We start from the raw sequence: 13,682 nt of genomic DNA, 5'->3' as shown, positions 1-13,682 counted from the left end.
AAGTTTGATAAAGTTCTTTCAGATATAACATATTATCTTGGGGAGGCTTTATCCAGAGCATGAAATCATGGTTTGAATTTATTTACAAAATTAACCCTGCTTAATGGCTTATTCATTAGTAGTATTAGGCAAAATAAATGTTTCCACTGACTAAAATGTTAATTTAAATTATTTGACGGTACTAGGTAGAACTCCAATTTAAAAAATGTCTTTGACCCGAGGACACACCTGGACAACCCAGGTGGGCTGCAGCTGCTCGGAGTTTTGCGGGTTTCGAAACTAAACAAAACGGCTAATGACTAAAGGCTTCATAACAGATTTGTGATGAATACCACTGATGTGCACACATGCTGATCAGTTAAGGGAATATACTGTAAATACTGGTGAATGAGGATCCAAACAGTGGCGCCTTCCAAACCTTGGCACTCGTGCTAGTTTACAGTTAAACTAACGGTAGGGTTTGCCAAATTCCAGAGTAGACTTTTAATAGTGCCGATGAAACGAAATGAAGTGAGACACAGAGGCTAATTGAGAGATGACATGCTGTTATGGTGTGGCATCAGGTTCTCTTTATGGGGTTTATCCTGCTTGAGAATTGGGCTACAAACATGATGACAGCAGGGAGTTGAAACTGCATCTGATCCTAGCCCAAGGATTACTGAGTATGTGTGTGTGTGTGTGTGTGTGTGTCGGAAGAAAACAAACGAACATGCATGCATTCTGAGTAGGTGTGCGTTACATGGTGCATTTTTCTTAAAATACTTCAGCACACACTTCTAAATCCCTACACACGTGAGATATAAGTGAGTGTTTCCAAGTCCCAGCGTGCCTCCTCTGTTTGTCTCAAAAAAAAGCTCAAGGCCAGTTGCCCATGACTGTTGCTGTTCCACATTCCCTCCTGACCTTTCTCTACCCCAACACAACCCTCCCCCTCTCGTCATCCTGCCACTCGCTGCCCACCCTTGAGGTGTCAAAACCCCTGGTGGAGCTTTTTCCTCTTCTCTGAGAACCAACAGGCAAAGCACCATCCAGAGGCCATCCAGACATCGCTGTCTCCTCTTTCCTGTCATCTCCTCAAGAGGCACATTCTCCAGCAGCATTAGTCTCGTAAAGATAAATATGACAGAGGGATGTGGTGAAGAGATGGCCAAGAATGGAAAGAGGAGAGGAGAAAGATGAGGATAAAACGAGGGGGGAAGGAGGGCGGTCATGAGCTGCGGTAAAAAGAATGACAGGGATTGGAGAGCGTGAGGAAAAATGGAAGAATATGGGATGAGGGGATGAGAGGTGGTCAGCGAGGTCAAGAAGAAGTGGAGACATAAATTACAAAGAAAGGCTGGACTCATGTCAGAAAGAAATGGCCTTTCTGGGAAAAGGGAGCGATTTTCCAACCACTTATGTTCTGTCACTTTGTTTATTTTTTATTTTTCTTCTTCATCTTTTATTCTGAAAACAAGTGTTGTCAGCAAATGGCATTGTGACTAGCACACTCGGTGAATCTGTCTTGAAAATAGAGCCATCCCAAAAGAAACAAAACATGAATATACTGTATATAACCAAGGACAAGCTAGAACTGTGTCCTTTTTTTCTAGTAACAAACAAGCCTGCTGGGAAGTATAAATCTACACACAAGGAGAGAGAATGGAAGAATGAAGGAGGAGGAGAGTGTGCTGTCCTTCGCTCCATTTAGGGTCTTTGTCTCTCTTGAGGGGCTACAATCCAACTTATTTCCATAACCCCTGCTAGATAACCTGGTCTGCATGCGCAAACACACCCGATTAATAGTACCTCTATGACACAACTTCACAGAGCTGAGGAATCCATCCTGAGGGCAGAACATCCTAAAGGGAGAGCAATATGGTGTGAAATGGAAGGGATTTACACCCTGGAGTATAAATACTGTACAGTGTTCATGTGTGAGTGTGAATATGCATCTCCTGGTCATGTGTTTCTGTTTGTCTGATGCTTTTAAGCTTATATTTAGTTAAGACAGGAACATTTCCTTAAATTCAATACACATACAGTGCAGTAGTGTGCAGTACGTATGAACTATTCAAGTACAGTAAATAGTAGTATGCAGTATACAAACTGTTTGGAACATAAAATATTTCACTCACAAAAGCTGGAAAGACTTTGTGAATGAAATGTGGCGTTGATCAACAATTTAAACTAATCCAGATTAAAAAAAAAAACAACAAGCTCTTCAAAGTGTTCCACAACACCTCTCATCCGCAGCATAATCCCAGAAGTGTTTTGACACTCGAAAGAACATCGAGAACTCAAGCAAACACAGATATCTGCGTCTGCAAATACTCACACCTCGTTTTTAAATAAACATCTACCTCACGTCACACATAAAAAGGCATGAATGCGGCAATAAATTTATACAACAGTTTGTTTTGCTTATTTCTCCAATAAACCCTTCACTGCTTCCTGTGAGTGTCACGTGACTGACAGTAAGAAGAGCAGAATATTGTGTACACAGCCATAACACTCGACTCTGGAACACAGAAATGAATGATGAGCCACTAACAAATTAAAGCCTTGTGGTTAAATTATCAGGGAGTTTTCAAGATCTGTGGACAATGTTTTTTTATACAGTTGAAATATCAAAGACCGTCTTCCTATAAATGACATAAATGGCATGATAATTATAAAAAAAAAAATAAAAAAAAAACACACATTACTTCTGATTCTCCCACACCTTTTTCTTTAAGGAGGAGAGGAGTGGATGCTAATCTCTTTGTTCAGGCACTCGTGCTGAGCCTCTCTCCCTGGCAGGGTTGCCGTGCTCTGTTCATCAGCATGGAGCCAGAGAAGCAAAGAAGCACTCTGCATTCCCTCTCTTATCTCTCTTCTCCACCGCTCTGCATTTTAAGGGTATCGCCTCACTCTCACCCTTCTGCCGAGCACAGGTGTATGCCGTCTCTCACACGTGGCTTGACTTGTTGCCCCTCCACTTTATGACAGGCGAGTGACCATGAAAACACAGGGTAAAAATACCTTGGAGGACATGTTCAGGGTGTATTGGTTTACTAGGAAGTCACGTGATGAACAAGCATCAACATTCCCCGTGATGACCAAAACACTGTTGACAAATGAGTAAGAGCAGAGCTGCAGAGTCACGGCCGAGAGAGAGGCCCCTTCGTGTACAACACACGACATATTTATGTTTCACTAAGTGTGACGTATCAGCTAAGAGTTACATAGGAGAGCAAAACACAGGTATAGTTTATGGATCTGGTTGCTAGTCAGCTAGCTAGTCATAAATCCATCATTTGAATGTTTTCTTAGTAGTTACAGTTAGTAGCTACAAGTTAGTTTCAAGCTAGTGATTTACTAAACTGGGTTGCACCATTTAAACTACAAAAAAATGCCTTACCTAGTAAAGACTTTAGTACTGTGTAAATTGGCAGCTAGTCATCCTCTGAAGCACCGTCCAATTAAAAGTTATCAACCATGTAAACAGGAAGTCACTGTAGCATCACATTTAAAAAAAAATAACAGTTTAAGGGGCCAAGATTTACCTGATAATCCTTTGTTAAAGTAGGTATAACCTTATTTGTATTGTGTCATATATGAATAAATGGAGAAATTCTGTGTTTCAGAATAACCAGAACGGTTGTAGTTAAGAGTGAGACCAACGTAATTTAGTCATTTAGCTTATTCTCATGTCATTTGTGTAACGTTTTGTAGTTATTATTTATATATTATATTATTATATATGTAGTATATTGCGTTTTTTAAGAAATCTTCCCAGTTTCCCATCAATATTAAACAACATTAATCAGATGTCAGCTCAGTCATGTCGAGCAGTTGCTGTAACTGGGCGAGGTGTAACTTCTTATGTATGTATTGAGTTTTCGAAAACTATTAGTTGGATGTTTTTGAGATGGTTTCCTTCTCAAGGTCGATGTGACATGACACCACACAGCATTACATAACACTATCAAAAAGGTCATGTATCCACTGTTAGCACATCTCCTATCCTTTCCCATCATTTGACTTTTCCTGTTCACCTTTTTCTCTCTACTTTCCACTCTCTTGAATATTTTTATTATCATCATTGTGTTTTTTTTATTTTTTTACCTTTTTTCTGTTCCTTTGTTATTCTCCTCCATGTCTCTCGCTACCTTTTTGTATTCCTGCTCCCTCACTCCATCTTCGTCTGCCTCTTTGCCCCCAGAGTCAACAGACATATAGTGGAGAGTGGGTTCAGAGTGCTTTGTGCGGTGAATACCTGGGACACCTGCATACTAAACAAGCCCAACCAGATTTTAATGAGGCAGCAGCAGCATTTCCACTAGGGCTGCTCTTCATTAGGGTTGATGTCAGATCACCAGAGAGGCTCTCCAGTGGTTCTCTCCTCTCATTGCTCTCTGATGCGGGGGGGTGGGGGGTGGGGGGTGGGGGGGGGCACAAAGTCCACCGCCAGTTTCCTCATCTAAATGGGCTTATCAGTGGAGTGGATGGGTGCTGGCCAAAATAAGCTTTCCAAGTTGTTTCTGACTGGTGTTATCCATTAAGAGGAAAGACAAAAAGGACCACTATAATAATTTTGGGGGCAGTGGGAGGGAACAGGGTGAGTATTGACAAAGCACAGTCTGGCAACATTAGTTCTCTTACAGTTAAGCTTAATGGGATCACTGTAAAGGCTGTAACGATGAGTGGAGCACCATAATGAAACCAGACTCTTTCTGTGAAATGAATACAAATGCCTTCATCAATCTTAAGAGCAACAACGGCTAGAAACAACAACAACAAGAGACAACAAAGAGCTTGTTGAAGTTATAATAAATAATAATGTGATACATTTTGATCACCACTTGGAAATGTGTTTATGTCTTAGCTCCTTCATAGGTCAGAAGTCAACACTAGTTACAGAGTAAGTGTCCAGCTCAAAGACCTTGCAGCAAGATTGATGTTAGATTACGCAAGAGGTTTGACTCCAGGATTACCAACAAAATATATTTTTAAAAAAATTAAAAAAAACGACCTAAAACACACAAATTGCTTGAGGTAAATAAGAAACTGTGAAATTACAGTTTTCCAGCAGGTGTTTTTCCTAAATACCAATAACAGCATCTGACTCAAAACTCCTACTGAAGTCAGGCTATAAAAACCATCCTTCCATCCAAACCTCCCCTTAGTTCAACACTTCCACAGCAGAGGACAACGGATCAAGCATTCAACCATGATGTTTTTCTGCAAGGATAATATGCTGCAGTGCAGTACAACCAGGTATGTGGGGTTGTAGTGTTTTGTCTTCTCACCAGTACTGAGGAGGACTTTTGGAAGTGATGCAGCAGATTTTTTTGCACCAAGCTGAGTCGTTTCCCCCGGGCCTTTCTACGCAGGATGCTCTGCACCCGTGCTGATGGACGCTGCTTGGGTCGCAGTCGCATCCGGTGATTGTCAGGCTGCAGCCACTGATAACAGTACGGACACACCAAGGTGTTCTGCAACAGACGGGAGCATTTCTGCTTCGGTGGTGCTGAGAAGAGGGAAGAGACAAATTATATAAAACCTGTCAGCAAATATTCTGGTGCAGTCATGCATATTTCTTTTTCAACAAAAGAATACCCAGGTAGATTGAGAATGAGTTTGTTAATTGTTTTCCAACCCTTTATGTGAGCATATTAAGCAAAAACGCAAGGAAATATCTGTTTAAGACAGGCAGTTGAAAGATCAATGTCGGAAATCATCATTTTAGCAGCTGCATAGAGATTCTGTGCTAAAACTTCATTACGATGTCTCATCTTTCTATATCCACAGAAAAACAATCTGGATTGCAATATATTTGTCATTCCCAAACAACATTTTGCAAAATTCTGTTTATTCTCTCAACATCCAGACTTCATAAGTCACATTATCATTTCTTGCAACAAGCAATTAAGTTCTCCAAATGGACCAATGAACAAACGCCATGTTACTCTCTTTGGGACCAGTCCTGGTGTTATTTGGAGGAGAAAAGCCTGAACAGCCTTACTAAATAGCACCACTACCTATTGATGTGGTTTTAGCTGGCATGTGTCTGTGTGTGTTTACGATTGTGTGTGTGATCCCATCAGGCAGTCTGCCACAGACAGCTGGCTGACTCAGTGTGTTTGGCTAAGGGTTTAGTGAGGTTTATCAACCTTGACAAACCGGTGACAAGGTCCTACTTACTATTGCTCTACATGGCTATTACACTCCAGGGCATGATTGATGAAAACATGCCAAAATGAAGTTATAAATTAAAATGGAGTTTCTTTAAGGATGCACAGGTCTTTTAACTTACCGTTCACAGTGGCATTCATAGGCCTCTGCCTAGGGAAGAAAAAGAGGATACAAGATCAGACACTGGAGGAGAGATTTATATGTGAATGTGAAAGTAAGTGTAAGTGGGATTTAATCTTAAAAATTATTACATCTTCTCTTTAAAAGATAAAGTTTCTGGTTGGTTTGCTCTAAAATACTGGAGAAAATCATTTATAAATAATTCAACATGCCCATTTGTGTATTTTAAAATGCCCTTGTCAATTTGCAATAGAACAGCTCCTTTCACACTGGAACAATGTCATAAACAAGTTAAGAGCTTAAGAGTTAAGGGAATATTTGGACTAATTTTCTTCCACATAATTATCAGTTTAAATAATTTAGTGAAATAATCTTGGAGTTAAGAATTCTATTAAACATCCATGCAAATAGATCCATCAAGATATGGAAACACCAATTTGGAAAAAAAAAAAAAACAGAAAGCCCTTCCCATTTTGTGTATTGGAAAACATGCAACCGGAAAAGCAAATAGGTCTCTCCCAAACAATATAGGGCAACTCTCCAAGCCATTTCAAAGCCCCCCTCCTCCTGCTAGGCTGCCTCCAGTTTTGGAACTCTCGCAATCAGATATTTTTGCCAACATTTCAACTAAGCCACTGCTAAGTCCCCCTAAAATTAGCTGCAGGCTTAAATCAATGAAGGGAAATTTGCTGTCCGGCAGCACGTGTGGCAGGGACAGAGACAGGAACAGGGCTGGCTGTTTATGGAGAGGAGGGAGAGACTTAATCTGGAGTTGACCCGCTGGCTGCTGCGGTGGCGGCTGGCAGCAGACGTTTGTTGTCACTCTCCACTTGCACTCTCAATCACCCCGTATGTGAAATGGTGCATCACACTGCAGGTTGATGTTAGATGCAGCTCCACTCACTCATCCCACAGTCTGAGTCACTTTCCCTTGACCCCCCCCCCCCACAATTTAATAATCAGTGACTGGATTAAACTGTCATATTATATAGGAGCCCTGTCAGAAAATGCTGGAAATGAAGAGATGCTGAGCGAAGCTGGCGTGGTGGATTGTGACTCTGTAGAGGACTGATAATGACTCATGGATGTTGGGCAATTCCCCAGACACTTTTGCTTGTCATTCAGAAAGCCTTTTTCATTATTCTTAGCTGATAGAAAAGTCATCTTCAGAAAGTTTTGCAGGTTTTGAATACATTTCCTGAAGTGGCTGCTTCACTATTGATAATCAGTGCTCATTAGATCCACTTGACACCAGTGACGAATGTATTTTGACTAAATAAAACACATTTTTAATTTCCTGAAAGTACTAACAAAAGCAAACCCTCTGAAAAAGCTCCTGTTAAAAAAGCTATGAACAAACCGCTAAAGACTTGAATGTAAAGAAGCTGGATTCTTGAGAAAATTTGTTTTCCTGCGCCCTCCCTTCCTACTGCTCCCCTGATGAGCCAGCTCTCAGAAACTGTACACCGCAAAGACCTCTTCCACTAATCTTATTAACATACTTGTCATGCTTCTCCTTTTAAGTGCACACTTAGTTGTGGTGATGAACACAAGAATTTGGCTCTACACACGGACTGCTGACAACTGGGAGATGCTATCAAAAAGCCCCAGAAGATGCAAAAAGGGTGGGGGGTGGACATTATGACATAATGTGTTGGCTACAGAGTGATATTGTAATTAGAGACAGAAGTGCTGGCTGAGGCAAAACACACAAAATTAAGAGCATTTTACTGCTACCATCAGGGAAAACAGTGCGGCTGCTGGCAAATCCTGAAAAACCTTCACAGATGCTTGTAGACATTTAGACACAGTGGCCCGGCACAGACAGTGGTGTGGTCAGTCAATCAGTGAACACTGTAGATACTGTATCCCTCTAGAGCACAGATTGGCAGGGTCCCATTTATCAGTTGGATGTGACAGAGAAAGAGACCAGCAGGTGCCTCCAAGTCTGGGGCTCTGGGTGTATGGGTGAGGACGTCAGCGGGCTCCTGCTGAGAGAGGCCGTAAGATGAGATACAGTACGAGAGGAGGTGAGAGCCAGTGGTGGATGAATGGGGTGAGAGTAAAGTAGACTCAAAAAGGCGGTGATTGTGGAAGGAATGAAAAACATAGTGACTGATTTATAATAAAAAATAAATAAATAAATAAATTAAAAAAAAGTTAGTGACTGTCCTATTTATGAAATGGATGAAAAGAAGGGTTCAATTAAATCAAAGCACCTCCATCCACAGCTTTATGGCTGAAACAATTACTCAGAAAGACAAAATCAATTGGCAACTATTTTCATAAGTGATTAATCATTTTGTTCATTTTTCAAACAAAACGGCTTAACAATCACTGATTCCAGCTCCTCAAATATTATGATTTGAAGCATCTGTTTGAAATACATAACAGTAAATTGAATATCTTTCGCTGCTAGACTGTTACAAGTTATTTGTATACATTACCTTGGTCTCTGGGAAATTATAAGGAGCATTTTTCTGACATTTTACACAACCACACAACAATCAATTCATTAATTAACAAAATAACAGGCGGATTGTATCAGTCAGTTAAAGCCCTCCTCTGCTTTCATTAAATTCTTCCCAACACAGATATTCGCTAATTAATCAAAGTTCCAGTTAATGGCTAATGTTGGATAATCACTGATATCAGAAGAGAAAACATGTTGGCCGTGTATGAAGAAAAAACCTTGGGTACATAATGAACAAAAGCACTGGAGGCTATTTAAAAACCAACACATCATGACACTTTTTGTCCAGCAGACATCCTGCATACTTTGGTAATCAGAGCACTCAGTGAGGCTTTAGTTACTAGACACAGAACTATGATTACAAACTTACTGGAAAACAACTTCACTAGTCTGGCAATGTGAGCCACAATTAAGGGACATCAGCTCACACACAACAAGCGCACGCACGCACGCGCACGCACACAGACACAAACACAGACACAGACAGACAGACAGACACACAGACACACACACACACACACACACACACACACACGCACACACTGACCTGGCAGAGGGTGAAGACAGTGGCAGAAGGCAGTAACAAGATCTCCAACAAATATGTTTAGCAGTGTGTTTGAGTAATGACACGCACCCACGAAACAAACAAACACTCCAGTGATACATGAGCCAAAACCATAACTGGAGAAAGAGAGGACACTGGAAACCCCCAGAACACAGAGAGACCGCTGAGGTTCATTGGGACCAATAACATCATCAACACACACCAACCACGTATGCCAGCCATTTGAGTGGATGATGACAAAAACATTTTCATTTCCACTCAATTAACTCATTGACTGTGCATCCAAGACGTCTATCTGAAACATTAATTCTTAACAGTAATTTCCTTCCTAGTATGCTCTCCATATTATCTCCCTGGCTTAATTAGCTCATCACACTAAGTGTAAATTTTGGATGTGGCTGCTAATTGTGTCTTGTCTGCCAGGCACTTTGGCATGAAACCAATCAGGTCTTACAGCCAGTGTCCAAACATTTAGATTCGTGTCTTGCCTGTTGGACAGCTGCTCGTAGTTAAATGTGGTCAAAATGTTCTCTATAACCACAGCTCATCATAGCCAAAGAATCTGGGGAACAGATCAATGTACAGTCATGGTCGTAAGAACTATTTTAAACTGCCTAGCAATGAGTCCTGACCTAAATCCCATTGAAAATCTTTGGAGAGAGCTGAAATCTGCCACTGCAAAAATGACTCCTGCGAACTTAAGAGCTTGTACACATAGCAATGAGTGGAAAATACCAATATTTGGTGAAGCGCCCTCCACCAAATACCTGGTGAAGGGACCCAATAATTGTGTCCCCGGTATATTTTGTGTTTTGTATTATCATGTCACTGTTATACAAAGTTTTTTTTTCTTTTTTTTCAGTAACCCTGGACATGTTATTAAAATAATCTGGTTATACAAAATTGGTTAATTTGCATTTATTTCTGAAGATATTCATAATTATGTACTGGAAATTCAGGGGTGCCAATACTGTCAACCATGACTGTCTTAAAGGAGTAGTGGGCTCACGCATCCGTAAAATGACCCTGACTTGGGTTTCACTATAAAAACCTCTGGTTTTGTTTCCATTCATAGTTCTGCCCACAAATTTCCTGGCTCAGGTGAAAGAGAAAACAAGCTGGAGGATACAGGGACATGGCAGGAACCCAAATCAAACATGAGCCACCCACACACACACACACACACACACACACACACACACACACACACACACACACACACACACACACACAATTACACCTGTTAGATTCATTAATATCCACATGATAAAGAAATTTGAACACTCAAGTCTGTACACCTGTAACTGTGCATGGTCCACGTGCACGTACGCACGCACAGACACGCGCGCGCACACACACACACTCACTCTCTCTCTCTCTGACTAAGGCTTAAGTGGATTTTTTCTGAAATTACTTTTGGCTTTCACTTTCCACACAATAAGGCAATCACCACTGTGTGGGATATGCCATCAGAAGAAAATGGAATAGATTCCAATTTTGGCAGAAGCAACAAAACTGAAGCAGTGGACTGTAAATGATTAAATAAATTAGAAACTGGCATTAATTACTATTGTGTTATTCTAATAGGAATGAAAAGACTTGACTACAGGAGGCTAATTAGATAAAGACAGTTGGTGCGTTGGGAAAGATTTGGTGCTCTGTATGGGTCCTTTTACAACCATGAAAAGGATATAGGAGAAGAAAAGAGGCTTACAGACTACCTGGCTCTCAGTTTTGTTTTCTACATACTGCTCTAATTTTTATGCTTGTTAGGAAGGTACTGTAACTCCACCAATGAAATCTGCTTCACTCTGCAGCTGCATAAGACATGACATGACATGACAGTCAAGTCTGTTACAGTAGCACACACATGCTGCACAGACTTACCCACAACACCTACACAAGAGCAGCCACTGGACTTAAAACTGGCTCATGTCCAACTTCAATAACCCATTCAACAAAAATAGCAGCAAGATAAACGATGGCAGCCAATTCTCAAATACCAGATGATATTCAGCCCTTGGAACAGTGGTTCAATATTAGAATAACAATCACAGCAGAGCCCTACCACCAGAGTTTCCTGTTAGTCCTTTCAAACTGATTGACAGGTCTTTTGTAGTATTAGGCATCAATTAAATTTGTCATTGATGTTTTCTGATACTGTTTTAGGTCTATTAGCATCATTACTTGTTAACATGCCAGTAAAGCAGTTTAGTCATTTTTTAATTTCTAAATGAAACTCATAATTTTTATGTGTAAATAAATGAAATAACAAACTACTACCACTCTACTACCATGTCTGCTTAATTAATATTTTGTCAAAATTCGGTCAAGTTCCCTGTAGGTACAGGAGTAACAGACGGATCCTAAAGTGAAATCTTAAATCACACCAGTCATTATTTACCACTGACTTACTGTGGAAACATCTACAGAATATATTAGTATAGCATAATATTTTTTAAATAATATATTTTTTCGTTCGGGGTATTGGAAGTATCATGACACCACTCCGGAAGAAATTAATTTAAAAAATGTATAATGTTACTTCCTCCAACAGCCTTCAACAAAAATTTAATTTCCCGGACAGGAAGTAAGCTGTTAACACTGGTCGAGCTCTTCCCCCTAGCGTCTAGAAATCGCCATTACAACAATATAGGACAGAAAGTAAGCGCTACACCGTCAAACTGCAATTCATGAAGGATTTTAAACGAACTTTCTTACAGGAAGAACCGTGACAGCTCCGGACATGTTTCTTTATACAGCAGAGAAGCGTCTAACAGAAAGTTGGTAGATTTTCCGTCGGTAGTTGTCTTCATTTTCAAAGAGTGTCCTGCTACGACGTGTGAAACTCCGCTGTTCAAACCTCTTCTTCGTTTACGTGGTCAGCAAATTGGAAACAAATGATAAAACAGCGTCCACACGCACGACTGGAGCTGTTAAAGAGCGACTAAAGAGTGTGGAAATGTGTTATTTTGGTATAGATAAAACTAACGTTACCGCTAGGTTGCTACACGACAGAAATCCACGTTGGGTCGCGAGATTCTGACGCTTCTTGTGGTGCATTGTGGGAAAGGGAGTCAATCAAAAGCACTGCGGAACAAATGCTCGGTTTGGTTACCTGTGTTAGCTGATTTATGCATTACTGCTAAGTGGTCAGTCCTGAAAAAACAGACAAAAATTCAATTAAATAACTACATTGATATAAAAAAAAAACAGAGTAAACGTAAGAGTACATTATGAGTCTGAATTAAAATGAACTTTTAAAGGCTTGTTTAGGGATCAGATGATCTATCATGAATTAGGTTACATCCACAGTGTGTCCACAGTCATGTTACTATGTTACCTGCAGTCAAAGTTAAATCCTTAAACACAAACTAATGGCTCTTTTTCTGAGATATCCAACGATGACAAGTTATTAAATTAGCGCAAGTGCAGTCAACCAAGCTCGACTGAATAGATACTCTTTGATGTCGTCATTCCTCAGATCTTATTGGACAGTTAGGATTACCAATGTTAGACGGCAGTGGGGTATATTGACATCATTATTGCTGTATCCTGCGCATATCAGAGCACTAAAAAAAACAGGTTTCTTGAGCTCCAAAAACACATAGGCTACATTAACCAATGCCATCCGACAAAGATCCAGGGTATCGTTTGAGTCTGTAAAACTCCTGCTGTATCCAGAGAAATTAATGCATCGGATCTGAAAGGGAATTCTGTTGGGAGAAAGAGAGCCACAATGTGAAATTGGATATTTTAAAGCAGCAGCGGCAGCAAGGAGGTAGAAGAGCCTTCTGAGTGCGCACGGATGGGTACCCTCTGGTGTGCGGATATCAAAAGAAGCAGCCCGGTCAGACACAAGCCCGGTGGAGCAGAGACGTGAAGTGACAATAAGAAGTTACAAAGAGATTCTGTTCGACACCAGAGGGAATTTCATTCAGCACCAGCATTAACAAAGCTCCTGCTCTGTTCGTATCAGAGTGTCTAAGGGCTGATCCTCGGACCGGCGCGTTTTACGCACATCTTTACCCGGAATATTTCATCCTGCCTAACAGTAGGTTTTCACGTTTTCATTCATGGCAAATACTGCAATTTTAGTCAGAGGCAAACAATTTAGCAATGTTATAGGCTATTATTTATTTATCATGCTCCCATGTGAACCTGAGTTAGAAATAAGCTCTAATCATATCTTTTCAATTAATAACTAATCATTTTCATCCATTTGCAATTTTGGCATAGACTACTTAAGTACAATATGGAGTAGGGCATATAGGGCATTGGAATTAGGCTATACAATACAAACAATAGCTTGAGAGATAATTATTATTTCATGCTTATTTATACCCTACTGTTTGTATCCATTAT

The 13,682-nt window shown here is 40.4% G+C and overlaps 1 protein-coding gene across 4 annotated transcripts in view; it reads right to left on the bottom strand.

The window, feature by feature from the left end:
• Positions 1–13,682, bottom strand: part of cunh18orf21 (chromosome unknown C18orf21 homolog) — a 40,805-nt gene that overhangs the window by 8,249 nt on the left and 18,874 nt on the right. Inside the window, exons 1-3 of one of the 4 annotated variants that reach the window (XM_022746960.1) lie at positions 12,315–12,340; positions 6,281–6,309; positions 5,274–5,494 (exon numbers count right to left, since the gene is read on the bottom strand). In XM_022746960.1, the coding sequence (XP_022602681.1) occupies positions 5,274–5,494; positions 6,281–6,299 (240 nt within the window). In that variant the 5' untranslated portion in view covers positions 6,300–6,309; positions 12,315–12,340. Of the gene's footprint in view, positions 1–5,273; positions 5,495–6,280; positions 6,310–12,030; positions 12,341–13,682 lie in introns of those variants that run through there. The other 3 variants (XM_022746958.1, XM_022746957.1, XM_022746959.1) reach the window with 3 other exon arrangements.

The sequence above is a fragment of the Seriola dumerili genome, unplaced genomic scaffold (assembly GCF_002260705.1).
Source record: "Seriola dumerili isolate Sdu_G_001 unplaced genomic scaffold, Sdu_1.0 BDQW01000110.1, whole genome shotgun sequence".
NCBI classification, from domain to species: domain Eukaryota; kingdom Metazoa; phylum Chordata; class Actinopteri; order Carangiformes; family Carangidae; genus Seriola; species Seriola dumerili.
The sequence above is the reverse complement of the archived record's forward strand: the minus strand, read 5'-3'. Positions and strand labels throughout refer to the sequence as shown.